Raw genomic sequence first — 19,881 nt, 5'->3', positions numbered from 1 at the left:
CTGTGGGTGTTTCAATGTGCTATCCAAATAAAGTTTGTCTTGACTTTGACTTGACTTAATGGTCTCTGAATAAGGACATATAGTTAGAACTGTTGTCTAACCTCTTTATTAACAACCAGTTTGTTTTGCAATATCCCATGTCTTGATTTAACAAACTTTAAAATCTTGTTTATGAATTAGACGTGACACAATATTGATTGACACGCCATCAAGACCATTAGCCCAACAGCCTTAGTAACCAAGTCATTAAAATTGGCAATTTTCTCTTATTTCAAGCAGTCACTTCAAGTGTTATCATTATCTACCCACATTATTGATTATTATTTCTATCTGCGTAAAATTTGTTGCTAATGTCAAATTAAAACGTCTCTTTAGTTTTGAATTGTCAAACTCCCAAATAATCTCTCACACTATTCTGATTATTGTGCTTTTCAGCAACTGTAACTACGATTTTGTTGCACACAATCAATTTTTCCTGCAATTGCCTGACTGAAGATTTCAGCTATTGTCGAGTTTCTCCTGAATGTGACACATGACAGTGACACGCACACACATGCACGTGTGCTCACACACACACACACACACACACACACACACACACACACACACACATACACAGAGTGGATTGATACCATCTCACACAGCCAGCCAAACACAGAGACCATCTCTGAACAACCAATCAAAAAGCAGATATAATCTCAGAGTTTCTTTTGCTCTCAGTTCAGATCCTCCCCTCTATTATAAATAAAGAAAAGAAGAGAAATATGATGGGGAGGGAGGGTGTGGGGGGTGTGGGCAGGAGGAGGAGGGTGGGGGTTGTCAGTGCAGACCAGGCTTCTCCAGAGAAGTCAAGACACGAATAGAAGTCTTCCCGCTCTCCCTGTCTGCCTCTGTCGTTCTCCCTCAGAGAGAAGGGAAAAATCTAATTATCGAGCTCCTAAAGATCTCATTATTGGCTGAGGCTCATTTGCATGTGTGAGAGCAGCCCAGCAGGAACCAACCTGAGGACGGCCATTTTGTGCCTGATGTGAGCCGCTGTGTCACTGTACAGTTCCTTACTGCCACCTTTAGAAATGACCAGATTAAATGTCTGGCTTCACTCACTCACATCGCTCACTCACCCTCCCTGTGGCCGACGGGGTGATTGCTTCAATTACAGCTACTGAGTGCAGTCGCTACGTTTTGAAAAAAACGATCATAAAGCTGCAAATGACAGTAATTAAGAGATTTCTGTGTGCCACCTTGGTAGTCAGGTTTGTTACGAGGTCTGGTAAACAACTTCAGTGCTGCCGCTACGCACAAACAAACGCTTTGCGCTTTGTGCCTGTGTGTTTCTGACTGTGAGGATCCAAGTACGAACACACACAAATGTAAGTGTTTGTGTGTTTGTGTGTGTGTGTTGGCAGGGTACGTGGGGCCATGTGAGCTGACAGCTCAGACAACAGAGATGTAGCGTGGATGCCCTGGAGAGTACAGAGAGGCTAGCCAGGCCAGGCACCAACAAACAAGACAAACAAGACAGATATGGAGAGAGTAGAGGAGGGGCAGCGTGCTGTGTGTGTGTCTGTGTGTGTGTCTGTGTTTGTGTGTATCTAAGACATAGAAAGAGGAAAGGCAGTAGTAGGTAATACTTCTGTCATCTAAGGGAAATAGGTATGAGAAAACTGAACCTGCGTTTGACCCCATTCATGTGAGAATGTACTGTCGTATGTTAATCTCTTGTTAGTGTTCACAGCGGATCTTTACACTTCATTGCTAAACAGCACATTTACGTTACAGGCTAACTTTCAGTATCAGTTCCCTCTGCATGCTTGCTTCCTTTTAATTCCCCACCGTCTATCTCTTTTGTTCTTTTTACAATGAGTCAGAGAGAAAAATTGTTTACACATCAGCAACATTTTATGAAATTCCCATCCTACGCCAAAGCAGAGTCTGATATTGTGTTTGACCCAAGTCAGAGGGAGGCTCTGATGACACACACTGACCCCTTTGGAAAGACCGCCAATGTGGATTTAAACCATGTGTGTCGGTCTGATAAGATTACAGGAGAGAGCCAGAGACAGACGAGACGGCACTTTTAGGTGAACTACTGTGACACATGTATTAAAATTAATTTAAGCCACATAAGCAACCATTCTGTGTTCGTTTAAAGTATAAATGCAATTTCAATCTTTGGAATATTATAACAACACAGATCTGATATAAAACACTTTCTTTTTTTATTCCCTTATCCCTTAAAAGTCACCATGTAATTTCTCCAACTGCCAGTTTTTATCCAAAGTAAATAAAGTGATTCTGATTCCAATTCGGGTTTTGATTAAAGTGTAATCCGCAAGATCCGCCTTTTTAAAATTTTCTTTCATTTCTGACATCTTCAGTAATAAGCAGTCATTAATTCGGTGGCATTTTTGCACTTCCCAGAGGTCACTCAGCAATTAAACTGTGTGGCCGACACTGCAAAATCTTTTTCTTTGGTCTTTCTGTTGATGACGTTTGAGTTCTAGGTGACTGTTTTTGTTTTTTTTTTTCTTTTTCTGCTCTGTCATCAGGCCACCTCTGTTCATACTAAACACCCAGCTCTTCCTCTGTTTATTTCAAACAAACCCCTTTTCCTGATGCTGGATAAATGAAAGGCACTTTCTCTGCACCAGAGCTTTCATGGAAAAACACGAGTATTTCTGAGAACAAATGAAAGTGATTTACATGTTCTATCACCTACATGTATACATTGCAACATATTAGGGCTGGGTGATATGGCCTACCAATAATATCGCAATGTTTTTAGTCTATACCATGATACCAATATATATTTCGATTTTGTGAAATCTCCTTTAGACTACTGTAGACTAACTACTAAATAAAATGCTATTATAATAAAGTTAAACCACTGTCATATTAAAGTTAAAGTTCTGTTGTAATAAAGTTACAGTATTTTTATAATTCAGATAAATAAAGTACATTTACAATGTAGTTGAATAAAGTACAATTATAATAAAGTTAAATAAAGTATTGTTATGATACAGTTAAATAAAGTACTGTTATAATAACGTTAAATAAAATACTGTTATAATAAAGTTAAATGTTTAATAAAGTACTGGTATAATAAAGTTAACTTAAGTACTATTATAATAAAGTAAAATAAAGTATTGCTATAATAAAGTTGAGTACTGATTTCTCTTAAGTACTGTTACAATCAAGTTAGATGCAGTACTATTATAATGAAGTTAAATAAAGTACTGTTATTGTTATTATTATGTTAAAACAGTACTGTTATAAAATACTTTCTTAATAAAATTAAATAATGTACTATTTACAGTACTGCTGAATAAAATAATTGTTAGAATAAAGTTAACTAATGTACTGTTAAAATTCAGTTAAATAAACTACTGTTATAATAAAGTTAGATAAAGTATAGTTATTATTTAGTTAAATTAAGTACTGCATTTATTAAGTCAAATGAAGTACTTTCCTTATAAAGTGAAATGAAGCACTGTTTTAATGGAAGAAATCAAAGCTGAACCACTGGGGCTTTTGTTCTGAAGCTCCCGAATTGGCTCGGGCCAGAAGTGTTGATGTTGATGAGAATTTCTTCTCTGTCAGTGGCAAACAAACTAACAACTCTTGAGTTTAAATGTTAATAGTATTCGCAAGCTGCACTGGAACTCCAAGGCTACAAACTTGGGACTGGTCGCAGTCCAAAGCCCTGCAGACACACAAACACATGCCTTGCCTGCTCACATATTATCGCCCAGGAGAAAGTGGTCTGGATGGCCAGGAGAGTGTATGTGATGTATTATGCTTGTGAGTCTTTTTTTTGTGTGTGTATGTGTCCGTGAGAAAGGAGAGTCATAGGTAAGCGCAAGAGGACCGAAACACGAAAAAAGTGAATTTCATGGTGGTCTTGATTTTTCTTTTTTATAATTTAGACCGAACAAGCCAAGATACATCGAGTACAATCAACATATTGCCCACACCTACAGCATATAAAACACACATGCCTTTTATCTAGACGGCCTACACTGTGTTATCACCTTTGGATGTGAAAAGCTTTTTTCCCACGAGCACCTTACTGGCTGCCAACCCTGCAAATAAAAACCTGACCTTATCCCTTGCTTCTGACTCGCATCCATCTTTCTCTTCCTTCCATCTCTTTCTTCATTTCCCATTCTGTGATGGTCTGGCTCTCTGTTTATCATGTGGCACATTAATGAGAAGAGCAGTGCAATAGCCAGACTGCTCCCTGCTCTAGTAGACCCATGGCCCCACTTTATTGATATGAGACATGGCTACAAATCACACTTCTGCATGTACTCTGCATATCACATAATTGTAAAGAACTGCCAGAAGTAATGTCATGTGTGATATTCATCAACGTACACTGATAGTAATACTGTGTGCTGTCTTGGTGTATGTCTCTCTCTCGCTCTCTCTCTCTGTGTGTGTGTGTGTGTGTGTGTGTGTGTGTGTGACCTGCTCAAGTGTCTTTCAGTGAGGATCCTGCACTCCAGCTAACCCCACTCTCTCTGCTTACTGTGGAATTCAACTCTGAAAACAGCTCACTACCCAATCACTACAAAGACCTCATTCACACACACACACACACACACACACACACATTTTAACAATCACACACACTTTGCACTCACAGAAAGAGAGAGAGAAAGAGACGTAGACAGAGAGAGAGAGAGAGAGGGAAAAGTATGCGCCTATATCACACTGCGTTGTTGACGTGGCAGGTTGGTGAAGGCAAAGCTGCAGCAGCCAGGGGCTTAATATTATACAGATTCTGACAAAGCAACACTCGGGTTGTGCATCTGTGTGTTTGTGTGTGTGCGCATTTGTGTGAACGCTCTGACCTGCACAGGGCTCTGTTTGACCTCGTTGCTGCCAGGGGAGTTGAGTCCAGAGGCCTGCTGGAGGAGGAACTGTCTGGCTGCCTGAAGCGCCTACGAGGGAGAAATAGAGATGATCAGATGTTCATCGTGCACACATGGACATTCGGTGAAATATTTGCAATATTAAACGACGACACACTCATAAAAGTAATCCACCTTTCAAAGTTAAAACTTCTTTTTTTGTGTGTGAGTTGAGTTTCTAACAATGCACCCCCACTCAATTGCACTTTTTTCTTCAATTTAGAGCAAAGAGAAGCACAAAAACTCTCCCACTGGCCACTCTATGCACCCTCTCCCTCTGCCAAGCTGTCAGGTTGGATTTCCTCAACCTGAGACGTCCACCTGGCGCACACACAGCATGCTTGTGTATCTGCGTTTGGACGCGTGTCTATGTGACTGAATTCATCCCAACTCATTCAAAACCTTCTTCGACTCTTAACTTTGACCATCTCCTCCTTTCCATTCTTTGTTTCCCTGCCCTCCCTTCTGATTTTTCTCTCTCTGTCTCCTACACCCCTTTCCTCCTCCTCTCTTTTCCGGGGAAGGTGCAAAGAGGGTTTTCCACATCCTCTGAGGCAGAAGTGTGTCAGCATATCTTCATGTGTGTCAGTTGCACTGTGTTTGTGTGTGTCAGAGTGATGTAAGGGGCCGTTTGCCCTGATGTGCCCTAAAGAGCTGTGACTAACCACCACCCACGTCTTCATTCCTCCTCCTCCTCCCATTTCTCCCCCTTTCTGCCCTCCAGTGCTGTCCATTCAAACCAGTGACACCATCGCTCTGGAGCTCTCTGTCTCCATTCCTTCACTCTGCCCCTATGTGTTGCAGATTCATCCCTTCCACCCACTCGCTCTTCTCATATCTCCTTTTTTATCCCCGCTACCTTCCTCCTTACCCTTAATTGTATTAAAAAAACATATAATTGCCTTTTTTGTGTCTTTATATTTCTCTCTTTGCTTGGCTGTGTTGCTTTCTGTAGCGTTAAAAACTCGAGCTTTTTATCATTAAGACAAATCAGTCCCAGAGGAATAGGCATTTTTGTTGGAATGTCTGAACTGCTCCTAAAACAAAACAAGAAAACACCCATGTCAAAACACAAGAGCTGCCTCGCACTTACTGTAAGCACACACACACACACACACACACCAGCACAACCTCATGACAGAGGGTTAGAGAGGGGAGACAGCAGGATGCACATTTGCTTCCTCTGACTCAAAGGGGAAAGGTTCCTTAGTAAATATTGATTTATGAAAGTCCCTGTGTGTGAGTGTGTGTGCATGCATGTGCACGTGTGTGTGTGTGTGTGTGTGTGTGTGTGTGTGTGTGTGTGTGTGTGTGTGTGTGTGTGTGTGCGTGCATGTGGACACCGCAAATTAACGGCCAGAGTGAGGGACGTTCTTTACCATGGAAGTTCTTACTCAATCATGCAGCACCAGAAATCTGTTCTCCTGCATCATTTCACAACCGCAGAAAATTGTAACGCTGTGAAACGGCGCAGCACACACTTACTGTATATTGTCACGTATTTAATGAATTGTCAAATTAGAAGCTCGGGGTACATTAAGTAACGTTTAATTACAAAAACAGAGAGGGGAGATTAGAGGGAGGCAGAAAAAGAGAGAGAGAGAGATAGATAGACAGAGAGAGAGAGAGATAGAGAGAGAGAGAGAGAGAGAAGTCCACCGTGCAGTCAGGGTGATGAAAACCATCTGTATCGAGCACACTTGCTACTTTTGCTGAGACCGCAATTAAAACACACACATGGACGTGGCTGTGGACGTGCCTATACACACATACACACACACACATGTATTTTAACACTTTAACAAAAATCTTGGGAACCCCCTCCCATTTACTGGTTTGACCTCAGCGTTGAAGCAGGCACAGACATAGACACACACACACATAGAAACCCTCAAAAAAAAAACACACACACACACAACCGCCCAGTTTGTTGGCATGTGGTGTGAATTACTCCTTGAACACCCTGTCTGCCCAAAGAGTGAGTGTGTGTGTTTGTCTGTGTGTGTGCGTATGTGTGTGTGTTGGCAGGAGTCGAGGAGGCATGTCTGGCAACAATAAGGGACAATTCCACCCAAATTACCACCCTGATTACCACTATATTAAAGAGCCATTTATGGCTTTCATAAACGCTACAACCAAGCAGAGGTGATGCCTGTCTCCTCTCCTCTGCCTGGATTCATGGACGTGGGTGTATGTAAGAGACACGAACTACCAACTAAGCTCTCTAGATATTTTAACTAAGTCTGTCTTGTTGATTTAGGTCCTGGTTTATTCAAATGTGCCAAAGGTAATAGGCAAAACTGTTGAAACTACATACAGTCGAGATGGAATTTTTAAGTGTAGTTTTATACCATAACTAAATGGATTTTTTTTTTTTATATAATTTTTGGCTATTGATATAAAGTATAAAGAAACATTACAAGGCTTTTTGTAAGTAATGCACTGATTGTGTCCTACTATGACACACAAAACATCACACCAAACTTTTTGTCACTCTACAACTATAAGTTTCTTGAAATAATTAAAAGGAACTGTGTATGATATCCAGAACATGAATGTAGCAGCAAACAACTAGTTGCTATGGAATGATATAGTGGAGTAATGGTGTCCTGAGCAGAGAATGAAGTCACACTCCCTGTGTGTGTGTTGCAATCACAGTTTCTCTGTTGTGTGTCATCGTTAACGGTCCAATAGCACGTGCGTGCAAGTCCCTGTGCATGTATCTATCTGGCTAGCTAATTACCGCTGCTCTGCACTGCGCTCATATAGCAGATACTGCTGATATATCCCTCAGTTAACATCATTTGCTCTGTTAGCACAGTTGTCATTGTTAGCACTGTTTGGACTGTTAACACCTCTAGCTGCTAGCCACCACCTACAAGTTGAGAGCCATGTGCAGACAATCTGAATCCACCTCTGTATTATAGATACATTCTGAATATCATATTGCGCTCCTTTAACTGAAATATTTTTTTAAAGGTATAGCCTGATATGATCATATAATTATCATTATATGATTCCAGTGAAAGTGGATAGATAGTAATATTGCGTAGGAAATTGTAGACAACCATAGTAATAGTGCTTCTACGTTACTTTACAATACCAGGTGTGAAAAAAAACCTTAAACTGACTACAAACAAACCTTAAAAAGTGTTTTTTTTTTCTTTTCTTTTAGTAAATGCAATTATACATGACTGATAATACATTTGAAGAGTTTCAGTATAAAAAAGTAATGGACTTTGCTGACGGAATGTCCTCATCTTCACCATCACCTTGGTTTTCTTATATAAGGGCATCTCATAGTGCTGTAATGCTTGTGTACTTTATAACGTATATTACATTTAACACATATTAAAAAGCTGATGATCTGTTATATTTGTCTTATAGGTGATCTGTATTAGTAAACCCACATTAAGTTGCCGTCAAGTTATCACAGTAATCTTAGCTCAGTGCCCCAAATGCAAAAGCTGGTTTTCATTGAATCTTTAGTTTTATTTTATCGGTATTTATGTCTACTGTCATTAGTAATCAGCATTGGTTGATGAGAATGGGAGCACTGGATAAATGAATTCACCCTTGAACCTTGAACTTTCAACATATGTGGTGAGAAACATGTATATGCACACACAGACACACACAAACAAAAACACACACACACACACACACAAAGGGCCAGAGCCAAACTCTCTCATATCTACCTTGTCAAGAAGCACTCCTCTGCTCTGACCCTTCTCTTTCATTTCTCCTCTTCACACTCACTCTTTGCCTTTTTCTCTCTGTGACCTGGGTGAGCTGTAGCATTGTAAAGCATGCCCCCCCCCCACACCCACACACACACACACACACACACACACACACACACACACACACACACACGCCAGCTCCTCCTAGACTCCCCCAACCCCAACTCCCCGCTCCCCCTGTGGCATTCTTGGGGGCGCACTGCACCTTTAAAGAAAATATGAGGGAGGCCTAAGAGGGAGGCCCAACAACAGAGTCTTTGTGCTGCCGCGGAGCACACACACACTAACACGCACACACACACACACATACACACATCAGTGGTGTCAGACAGGTTTTATTAGAGTGAGAGAGGGAGGGAGGAGGAGGAGGAAGGGGAAGGAGGGGTGAGGAGGTCACTGCTCAGCTTGGAGGCCTGAGTGCACAGTGTGAGTGTGTGTGTGTGTGTGTGTGTGTGTGTGTGTGTGTGTGTGTGTGTGTGTGTGAGAGAGAGAGAGAGAGAGAGAGTGCGTGTGTGTGTGTGTGTGTGTGTGTGTGTGTGTGTGTGTCAGTTCGGTGTGTGAGTTCTCCTGACTTGTCATCGCTCCCCTCTGTAAATCATCGCCTCTGACACAGCCTTTAATAACAGTGCATTTTTTAATTCTGCAGGGTCACACACACATGCGCGTGTGCACACACACACACACACACACGCGGTAAAGGCTACTTTCTCTCCTTAACAGGATTCCGGAAAAATGGCTGACAACTACGTTTCTGTAAAGAGGAGGTAGGGTTGGTGGGGGCATTTAGAGGAACCATTAGAAGAAAGGGATACAAATTTAATTTCGCGACATGTGTATGATGATCTTGCAGCGTGTATGTGAGTGTCTGTGTACATGCACATATCCATACTGTATGTGAAAGTGTGCATGTGTGACTGGCTCAGGTTGCTAAAGCAAACAGGTCTGTGTGTGATGAATTTGGCCTCTAATCCGCCCAGTGTGTTTGGGTGAGACAGGGAGAGGGAACGCAGGAATAAGCAAAGAAATCTAAACAGAGAGACGTAGCAAAGGAGGGGGGAGGCAGGGAGAGAGAGAGAGAGAGAGAGAGAGAGAGAGAGAGAGAGAGAGGGAGAGAGACAGGTGGGTACCATATGTTGGAGTAGTCCGTCAGCACAGACTGAGGTCCATTGTTGACGGCCGAAACGAAACAAACCGGTCCCCCTCCTACCCTCTCCTCCTCCTCATCTCCCCCCCGTAGATAAACAGGCCCCGGGGCAGACAGTGGGCTGTCCTTGAGGGAGAAGGAGGAGGAGGAGGAGGAGGAGGGCAGGAGTTAGGAAGGGCAAGGGGGAGGCAGGTGGTATCAGATTTCTTTGCTCTTAGACCAAGAAGAAGAGAGCACAAAAAAAGAAAGGAGCACAAGTGAGGGTGAGTGCGAGGCTCATTGTTGTATCTGTCCGCCAAACCAGGCTAGACGAAGCGAGTGATTCCGATGTTTTGGGCAGACGCAACAGATCTCTCCAGCGCAACACAAGCATCCCCTCTCCAGCCTTCCCAGCTCAGCAGCCTGGGGAGAGAGGCTACAAATGCACCACTCCTCCACTCCTAAACCCCCTTTTCTTCCCCAGGAGAGAGCAAGAGATGGCGAGAGGGTGAAGACGTAGAAAAGAGCCCGTCACACCCAGCTGCTCCTCCACAGGCCTGCACGCTTTCTGATTTTTGGATCAGTGAGAGAGACCGGGTTCAGAAAGGAGTGGTGGATCTTCTTTTTTTTTCTCCACACTTACTTCCCTGTTTCTCTCTATCTCTCTTTCTTGAGAACTGTCATTGAAGCTGAAAGCCAAGCTAAAGCTGCGTCGATGCTGCCGTCCTCCTGGGTCACCCTCCTGTGATCCCTTGTATCCGTTTGCACTGCGCTTCCTCACTTTAGCACCAAAAAAACACCCCCAAACTCCAATAAAGCCCTCTCCCACTTTAATTTACTCTCTCTTTCTGGCTTGCTACTCTCTGCTAGTTTCTTTGCCTCTAAATCTCTCTTATCTGTGATTTTTTCTCTTTCTCTGGGTGCTCAGAGGGAATCATGATCAGAGGAGAGGATGAAACAAGACTGAACAGATGTAACGCAATCTATTTGTTAACAGGATGTTGATACTACAGTACCAACAGCTCACCGGTGTTCCCAAGCTGGCCCAGTATTTACACCCACACACGCTGTACACAGATTACTGAGGAGGTGACAGTTAGTGGGATTGCTATATGACTTTGGGGCATATGTGAGTGAAGGCTTGGTTACAGCCGCGGTGGAATCTCACGTATCAAATGCATCACTGTCACTCACCACAAAAACCAGATTGCTTTCCCAGATCACTCCGACTTTCTTTCTCCCCGTCTATATCACCCGATCTGTCTCTTGCCTTCACTCTGCCTCTCTCTATATAATGTATAACTTGCAAAAGTTTGCCTGGCATTTCTCCAAGTATTCTGTCTTTCTTGTGCCCCCCCTCCTCTCGCCTCTGTAGAAATCTGTTACCCATACCCTTTTTTCGCCACAGTAAATTCTGAGAGCAGATATGGGTTAGACGGACGCCTAAAATAGATCGTCCAGGCCGATGGAAACCAAGCCTTGTGAATGCAGCTGTTGGCCTTATGAGGGGACCCTCGCCTTCCCTTGACTGTCAGACAAAGACCCACTGCTGTGACAGCAGCTGTGGGACTGGGATAGGTAGTTGAAGGTAAAGCTGTATTTAGGATTAGCACATCAACATTTAAGGGGTGGTTGTACTAGCTGTGTCACATGTTGCATTTTAAAGGAATACTTTGTATATCAATTACTCACCCAGTGTTTATGTTGTTTATGTAAAGTTGTTTTTCTTGAATGCCTCCACAGTGAACAAAGAATGTTTGTTGTGAACTGTTCATAATTTTTAAGTCATATGGGTCTGCATTTGACAACAGCATAACTACATTAAAACATCTGTTTACAAAGTCTCACACAACGTGTGCAGTATAGCCTAAGTGGCTGTATGCTCAGGACTTCCCAAGCACATGTATTTTTGCAAAACCTTACTACTTAAAACATTTCTACATATGAGTAGCGCACCTGGTCAAGTGGGAGCATTTTAACCCTGCTCAGTGGAATACACTAGCAGAGTTAGCATTAATGTAGTTTTGCTTCAATTAAATGTGGTCACCTTTTACTCAAATTTATCAAGACACCATGTGATAAATATTGGCTTTTGCCATCACAAAGAGGGTTTTGAGTCCCAGAGGCTCAATTAAACAAGTTTAGGAACTCTTTTTGTTCCTCAGTCTGCCAAACTTTTAAATCAGAGTATGGCTTCCAAGCAGCCTAAGTGTATCTGGGTCAAAACACTGAATTTAATATGAATGATTAATTTGTTGCACTGCATCCACTCTTTGTAGTGTCTGATGTGATTTGTAGCCTTTATGGTTTTGCAGTTTGGTTAAATGTGGTTTTGCATTTTTGTATTTACGTGAAACAGTTAACACTCTGGGACACATTCAGATTTTTTTCTGACAACAAAGTGAAATCAAATCAAATCAAGAATTTTCTCTGTATTTAGGTTTGTCTTTCACTGTGGAGGCATGCCAGAAAAGTTTTTTCTTCATGAATTCAACATAACAAGGTGAGTAATTGATATTAAAAATGACCATTTCATGTATTAAGTGTTCCTTTAACAATATATACCTTATGCAGTTTGGTATGAATTGCTGATACAGTCTCATAACTTGTTGTAGTTGTTAACCATGCAACCATCAAGGCCAAAGTCTGGAAGTTTTTATCCCAGCTAAAAATTACAGGAGCTGATTTCATTGATGCTCATGTTTTCCACCAGACATTAAATTTAATGGGGAATTTGCAGGACTATGTGCGGGCAAAAACATAACATGCTCTGTAGCAGGAAAAGGGAGCAGGTCTGCAGAGCATGTAGCAACATTCAGTTAGAAATAACTAAACAAAGTCTTAAAGTGACTGCAGAAACACCAGCATTAACTTGTTTATGACAATTACAATGTAAAATGCCATTCATCAAAATTAAACTGAATTCAAGACAAATTGAAATTCTTTTAAGTTAGATGCATTTTGACCACAGGTCAAAGGTGTAAGGGAACAGGGAGTGGTGTATATATCAGGGCAGATCAGGGGTTTCCAGGGGTAAACATACAGGGGTAAGGGGCAGCCTGAACCAAAGCCTGCTAAAGCCGCTCAATTTCACGGTGGGTTACAAATAAACTATGCTCTGCCAAGACTTTGCCCCTTTCCCCTGACTCTTCCTCACGTACTCCTTCTCTTTCTCTGGTATTAATCAGGTCTTTCCGGCCTCCCTTCACCAGCTTTCCTGCCATTTGTTTTCGCTCATAGCAACGTAGACTTCAAACCAGTTGTCCACCAATATAAGTGAGCTCAAACGGCACTGAATACCTCAATCTGTTTAGGCCGCTGCCGCTGAGCTGAAACTATCTGGGACACCTTCAGAAACAACAGCCAGCCGCAATCCCGTTCAGCTATTTAATGTAATGTTTCCGCAATATAAAGGCACCGTTCGAGAGCTGAGGTTTTAAAACGGCTGAAGCAAGCTTCTCTGGGCCCAGACTGACCATTAAAGAGAGGAAAGACCGCGTCCAAGAGCCAACGCAATAAAAACTCACAAACTCCAAAAGAACTTCAAAATATGCCGTAATGTTTGAAAACCCTGGCCGATTTTAGATGTTTTTTCACATCCTATTTTTCACAAAAGGGACCTGTTCTAAACTCTGGGGACCCTGCCGTTTTCCAGATGGTTCTCTTCAGTTCAAAACTGTTTTGTGAAACGAGAAAACCTCTCCCCTTCAACTATGTCCCTACACTCATCTAATGTTTCTATTGATTCACAGGGGTATACGCGCAGTCATAAAACAGAGCTGACTGAATACTCAGGGCTGCTTTATATCATTACACAATTCATCATGATACATCTTTAAGACACACACACACAGAAAGAAATCTACCCATCTTCCTAAGGAGATGTTGTCAGCTTTTTCCCTGTTAAGCGACGGGAAAAGGGCATAAAGAGATAGACAATTAAAGATAATGATGAGGTGAGCAGGGACAGAAAGAGAGAGGAACTCCCTGCCTGAGAATATAAAAGCAGCTCCCTCTGTACTGTAGGCCTCATCTCAGTCCAGGCGGCTAATTGATGGCAAATAGCTCTACAGCAGTAACCTTACACACACACGCACACGCGCGCACACGCACGCGCGCGCACGCACGCACACACACACACACACACACACACACACACACACACACACACACACACAAATACACGTCATACATTATATACACATATGCAGTTTCCCTGCGGTTTTCAACACAGCTCGTTTGGCAAGAGAGGAAGGTCTCACTCCAGACAGACCCAGCCCACAGCGGAAAACACACACACACACATGCACACACACACACACACATATAAACACACAGTGTACCTTGTAATATTTAGCCCTCATCTTGTATAAGGTAGGACAGTTAAGTAGTTTGGTCATGCTCCTGGTGAGACAAGGCCACTTAGGTGTTAGGTCTTAGCTGGGTGACCTCCAGAGTTTAAGCTGCTCCTCCTGCCCGACCAGAGCAACTCCTGAGAGGCCAGACTGTGCGAGGCCAGCCCATGATGAGGATAGCACTAGCCTGGCAACCAGGCCTCACATATGGAAACCGTTTAACTGTTATTATTAATATCCAAAAAAAAAAAAATCAAACTAATAACACATGCAAGACACTGCCAAGACTCAGCTCAGGAGACAGAGGGAAAACACATACATACACAAACAGAGACTGTCTGCCATGTGCACATGCATACACAGACACATATTGCACACATGAAGACAAATGTACACACGCAGACGCCTATTGGTTAAACAGAAAAACACGCTCCTAGTCAGTGGCCTGTAAAAGTATTAGCCTGGCTGCCCGCTTTGATGGAAATAAAACTCTTTCATGTTTTCGGTTCAGAGGGTTTTTACACCTGGCTGTGGCTGCGGAGATGGAGATGGACACACCCTCGCACCAACCCTCACCACACAGACACATACAAACACCGGAAGTGGGCAGGAGCAACAAAGGCTGGCTGCTGTACAAGACATTTAGAAGGTCTGAACAAGAACAAAATCTTTAACTTCCCCAAATGAGAAGCAGGGGTGGGGTGCGTTCCAAAAAGGGGAAATGGGGAAGTGTGTGCGTGCGCTGGACTGTGTGATTTAGTAAGAGGGTCAATACTACCAGATGTGAATGGGCACATTTTTCAATTTAAAATACCTCAAAGCCCAGTACGACTTCTATTCTTTTTAAAGTTTTTTTGACAAGGTTGTATTTTTGTTGATGTGAGTATCTTTGTATCACTATTATTACATTTCTGAAATTAACAATTTTGTTCAGAGATTTTGCGAAAGTGGTAAGTCCGCTTAACAACTGTTACAAATCTTCAGGACAAGAAATTTTGGGCCAATACAGATGTTTAAATAGAAATTTGGCCGACAGCTGCTACAAATAGTTTTGTTGGTGTTTCTAATATTATTTTGTTGTTATTTATTCCCACTTGTGTGTCAGGGACACAGAGAAATCTTCATTATAACATGATAACTAAACTGTTTTAAAGGCATTCAGTCCTTCATTACACTACCTTTGAATGAGCACAAACTCAATCGTACACATTTATTAAACAACCTTTACTAAGACCTTTCAAATACTTTTTTTTTTTTAATTTTTAAATCACTGTTTTAATAGCCTTTTTGTTTTTTTTATATATCATAATTACCTCTATAATATCAATTTTATTTATGTGAACATAATGTCTCCTTCAAACAGCTATATTTATTCAAGTTTCTCACTAAAAACTACATTTTGCAAGATTACACATCATGAGAACCATACTAATTTTCCTTCATTCAATATTCATTTTTACTGAACAGAGCATGAACACATCATAATGTAACTAAATTCAATCTCCGTGTGTGGTAAGTGCCAGCCACAATGCCAAACTACTTCTCCTCCTGCTTATTACAACTGATTATTGCTGTTAACATTCATTATCAAGAAACAGTAGAGTGTGTCCCCTGACGTGCCAACAGTGAGTTCACTATGTGTTTTCATCCAAAAGGCATCTTGAGAAGGATCTCTGTTCATCCAAAATATGTTTTCTATAGTCTTTGGGAAGTATCGGCCAACAAATGGATGAATTCCCAGCTAAGTTAAAGTAGGACTCAACCTATCTCTTAATAATTCTTAAGCAATTAAAATGGTGAGTAAATGTCATCATGTAAAAACAGATTTTGTATCTTTGGGAAATGTGTCCATGAATACAATTAGAGCTGTATTACTGACATTTTAGTTTCATGAAGTTTAGTGACAACAGAGAAAAATCTTCTTATTAAGTTTTCATAAATACCAATATTGATATATTACAGTATGAATTAAGCACCAAGAAGAAAAATAAGAATTTGCTGATCTGGCTTTTTTGATTGTCTCAATGAGAGGTCAAAGTGCTGCCTACTTCAAATGAACTTCCACTAGCTTACATTTTTCAGATGTTTTTAGTTACAGAGAACTTAACTGACAAGACAACAAATGCACTCTGTCTCTCAGGTGAAAAAAAAGGCCATCACACACTGTCCCAGAGCTCCAGAAGAAAGCAGAGAGAGAGAGAGAGAAGAGCTACATTCCTCTCCTCCTCCCTGTTGACTCTAATCTCTCCTTTAAAATGGCTCACACAAAGAACCAGCGCAGACTAGCTAATTAGCAACACTTTAGCCCTCTACAGCTATTGTGTGCGTGGTGTGTATGTGTGTGCACTCATTGTGTGCACCGCCGGGCTCTCGACTGTTTCCAGGGTAACTACTTGCCTAGCAGCCTTGTAAGCGTTGCACATTTTGTCTTTACTCTTTGCTTTCTCTCCTTCCCCTCTCGGCGTCCATCACTTTCTGTGAGTCCCAGAGTGGGAATGAAGGGGTGAAGGTGTTTAAGCAAAGAGAGAAAACTGGGACCAAGATATTAGGACTATCTGACCTGTGTGGGTCGGGGTTGTAAACTAATTCTTTTTGCTTCGTCCCCTAATGAACTCTGAAACACTGCATCTTAGCAATTGAAACCAATTATGGTCGCTGCTTTGTGATAGAGAAAACAGAAGCAATGTGAGCAGACATCCACAGACACACAGACACACAGACACACACACACACACACACAGACACACACACACACACACACATACACACACAGAGTCACACCCTTGTGTCACTGACTGGTACTAGTAATGAGGTCATGCAGCTTTGCACGCTGACCTATGACCTCTTAAAAAGGCCTCAGTCACCATGGCGATACCTTCTGAAGAGTGAGATTCAACAATCAACTTTTTTCCCCTTTAGAGACTTCTCCACTAAAAGTGTCCCTCCCCTCTCATGTGTGTGTGTGTGCGTGCACGTGTGTGCTATTTACCTGACAGCACAGCTAGGCCGGCCCAGTGTAAGTGCTTCCAAACACTCCCATGGCAACCAAACCCAACCTAACCCCTTCAGGTGCCCGGGGATGTGTGTATAACTCAGTCTCCACAACAGACAGGACAAACACACACACACACACACACACTCACACACATCCTCCTGTTGGTATCTGTCTATTCTTGTCTCTGAGCCTCTTGGCTGGTCGGGTCAACCAACCATAACTGTGTCCATGCCGGCTGATCTGGCCTGGTGGACCATGTCTACTGTTCGTCTACCATTCATCCACAAGACTTCTAGCCTCGTAGCATGCTTCTCCACAGCAGCTTGTTGTAGACTCAAGCTGTAGGTAGTTGAAAACTCTGTCAATTTGAGATTTAAGGAGTTTCACACTAATATACTTTGGTTTATTATTTTACTAATTATCTGAGGTGCATAGACTAATACCTGTACAGTTTACATTTTAAGTTCCACAACAATCCTGTTTTAATGTGTAACTTATACATACAGGCGACTCACTGTTTTTCAAATAGGCTGTTTTCACATTCCATACATTCACTGGAACAGTACATTGATTGGAAGGATCAAAACATTTAATGGGAACAAGCCTTCTCTCAAGTTTAGGGGAGACTCGTGGGTACCCATAGTTTTTTCACACATCTTGAGGTGAGAGATGAAGGGACCCCTTTGGCCATGCCAATTGTTCTATAGCTAAAGTTTAGCTTAAATTTGGAGCATTATTTAGCCACGTTGTCAGAAATCTATGCTGACATGGTTGGAACCAATGAATGCCTTATGTTGTCTACATTTACAAGATACCACTACCTTCATACTAAATTAAAATCAGCACACTACAGTCTCTTAAAGACAGTAATGTCAGCCAGCAATTGTATCAGGGGGGCCATGGCCCCTCTTGGCCATCCCCTGCTGGCGCCACTGGTTATGATTTCAAGGAACTTGTCCAACAGAGGCATTCCCTCATGTACATTACTCTGTAATTAGAGAGCGAAAGTGTGTGTGGAGGTCATACAGCAGAGAAACACAAAAGCAAAGAAACAGAAAGGACGTCAATAGTGAGAACAAAAATCGCACTCAGTGGATTCTCCGACACTCAATGGCCTGGCTGGAAAAAGCAGTAAAACAATTTTTATAGGCGCTCATAAATACAACATCTCAGCATCTCGGAATTAGGTCTCAATGTGTGAAAAAAAAGAAATCTCTGAATGAGAAATAGGAGGAGGGGGAGTCGTGTGAAATACCTCACCATGAGATTTGCAGGTGTGTTTGTGGCGTTCCTGGAGTGCAGGAATGCAAAAGTGCAACCCTGAACAATATAAGCAGCTTAGAATGGACGTCTCGTATCTAAATATTCGGCATGTAATAGTTCTATCAATCAGTATGAGCAGATTCATCCATAGAGAGATCGTCAGGGCAAGAAAAAAGGGAAGTAAAAGTCAAAGAGGACGGATAAAGGGACCTGCTGGTGCCTTTAAGACTCGTAGAGGAAGTTGGCGTTCTATAGGTCTCTTTGTATCGCCGCGGTAACAGCAGTGGGTGTTCTGTGATGCTAGGCAACCCAACTGGCCCCTCCTCTGTCTCAGCATGACCTCTGGTGACCTGCGAACTATACTGACCTCAAACATAAAGAGGAAGGCCTGGCCCAGACCGAGGGAAAGCTTTTAGGAGGTGACAGCACTCAGAGAGAGGCCTGGGACTGATTTACTGGCCCGCACACGCGACGGATGGACACATGCATGCACGCGCACACACACACACATGCAGACGGACATAGAGACAAGAAAATAACACCCAGACCCACATGGGATATCATGCAGATGCACAAAACGCAAGTATAATGTAATTAACTTAAATCCCACTGCACTGACAAACTAGCAAATGTGTCTGAAAATGTCTTTTTTTTCTTCATCTCCACCTCCTCTCCTCCAGCCACCCCTTCACCTCCGTCTCCGCTGCACTCCTGACCTGAAAGTGAACTCAGGCGGAGAGCTGGAGGTCAAACACGACATAACTGTCCCAGTGACCAAAATTCACCTCCCATAATTTAGCAAAGGCCAGAGCGGCTGGAGCTATAGAATGCGTCTTAAAACCTCCCCACCTCCATCCAGGCAGGCCATAATTACAGAGTCCCGCCAATCTAACAGGAAGCCATACGTTATCTGAATCATCCAGCATCTCTTATCGTCTGTTAACGCACATACCAATCTCATACATCTGCCCGCAAAGTGCTCCTGCCATCGAACCCAAACGCACATGCGCACATTAAAAAAACCCAAAAAAAACAGCTATCTTTCATCAGTGTTTGTGTATATCTGAGATCTGTATCGGTTCCCCCTGATCTCCAGTCATCACTGTGGCTCCTTAATTACACCCTTCATTAACTCACATCAGCTCTGTGCATGTGTGTAACAGCCTGTGTGTGTGTATGTAAGAGAAAAAGGAATGAAACAAAGATGTGTGTGTATTTGAGAGAGCACAAAAAGAGGGGAAGTGCTGAAGAAAAAATAGATTATGACAAATGGGAGTGGGTATCGAAGCTCCGAACCAATTTCCAAAACTGCCTTTTTCTCAGCCAATGTTCCCTTTAAACCCCCCGGGGAAGAAAGACCACCACTACAATCTGCCTCTCACTTTCTATTTGTGCGTAAGAGCAAGTTAAGAGCGAGAGAGAGAAAAAGAGGAGAGGAAAAACCCTCCCTGGTTGTTTAAGCTGACCGATGAGTGGCACTCCTAAG

At 42.3% G+C, this 19,881-nt stretch overlaps 1 protein-coding gene across 3 annotated transcripts in view; it reads right to left on the bottom strand.

Annotated features, from left to right (window-relative positions):
• foxp4 (forkhead box P4) overlaps positions 1 to 19,881 on the bottom strand; it is a 107,822-nt gene that overhangs the window by 46,623 nt on the left and 41,318 nt on the right. For all 3 annotated transcript variants that reach the window (XM_088085134.1, XM_088085132.1, XM_088085137.1), the window contains exon 3: positions 4,857 to 4,946. In XM_088085134.1, the coding sequence (XP_087941260.1) occupies positions 4,857 to 4,946 (90 nt within the window). The remainder of the gene's footprint in view (positions 1 to 4,856; positions 4,947 to 19,881) is intronic.

This window comes from Plectropomus leopardus, chromosome 2, assembly GCF_026936395.1.
Source record: "Plectropomus leopardus strain MGB_pleo_1.0 chromosome 2, ASM2693639v1, whole genome shotgun sequence".
NCBI lineage: Eukaryota > Metazoa > Chordata > Actinopteri > Perciformes > Serranidae > Plectropomus > Plectropomus leopardus.
This window is presented reverse-complemented; position numbering and strand designations above follow the sequence as displayed.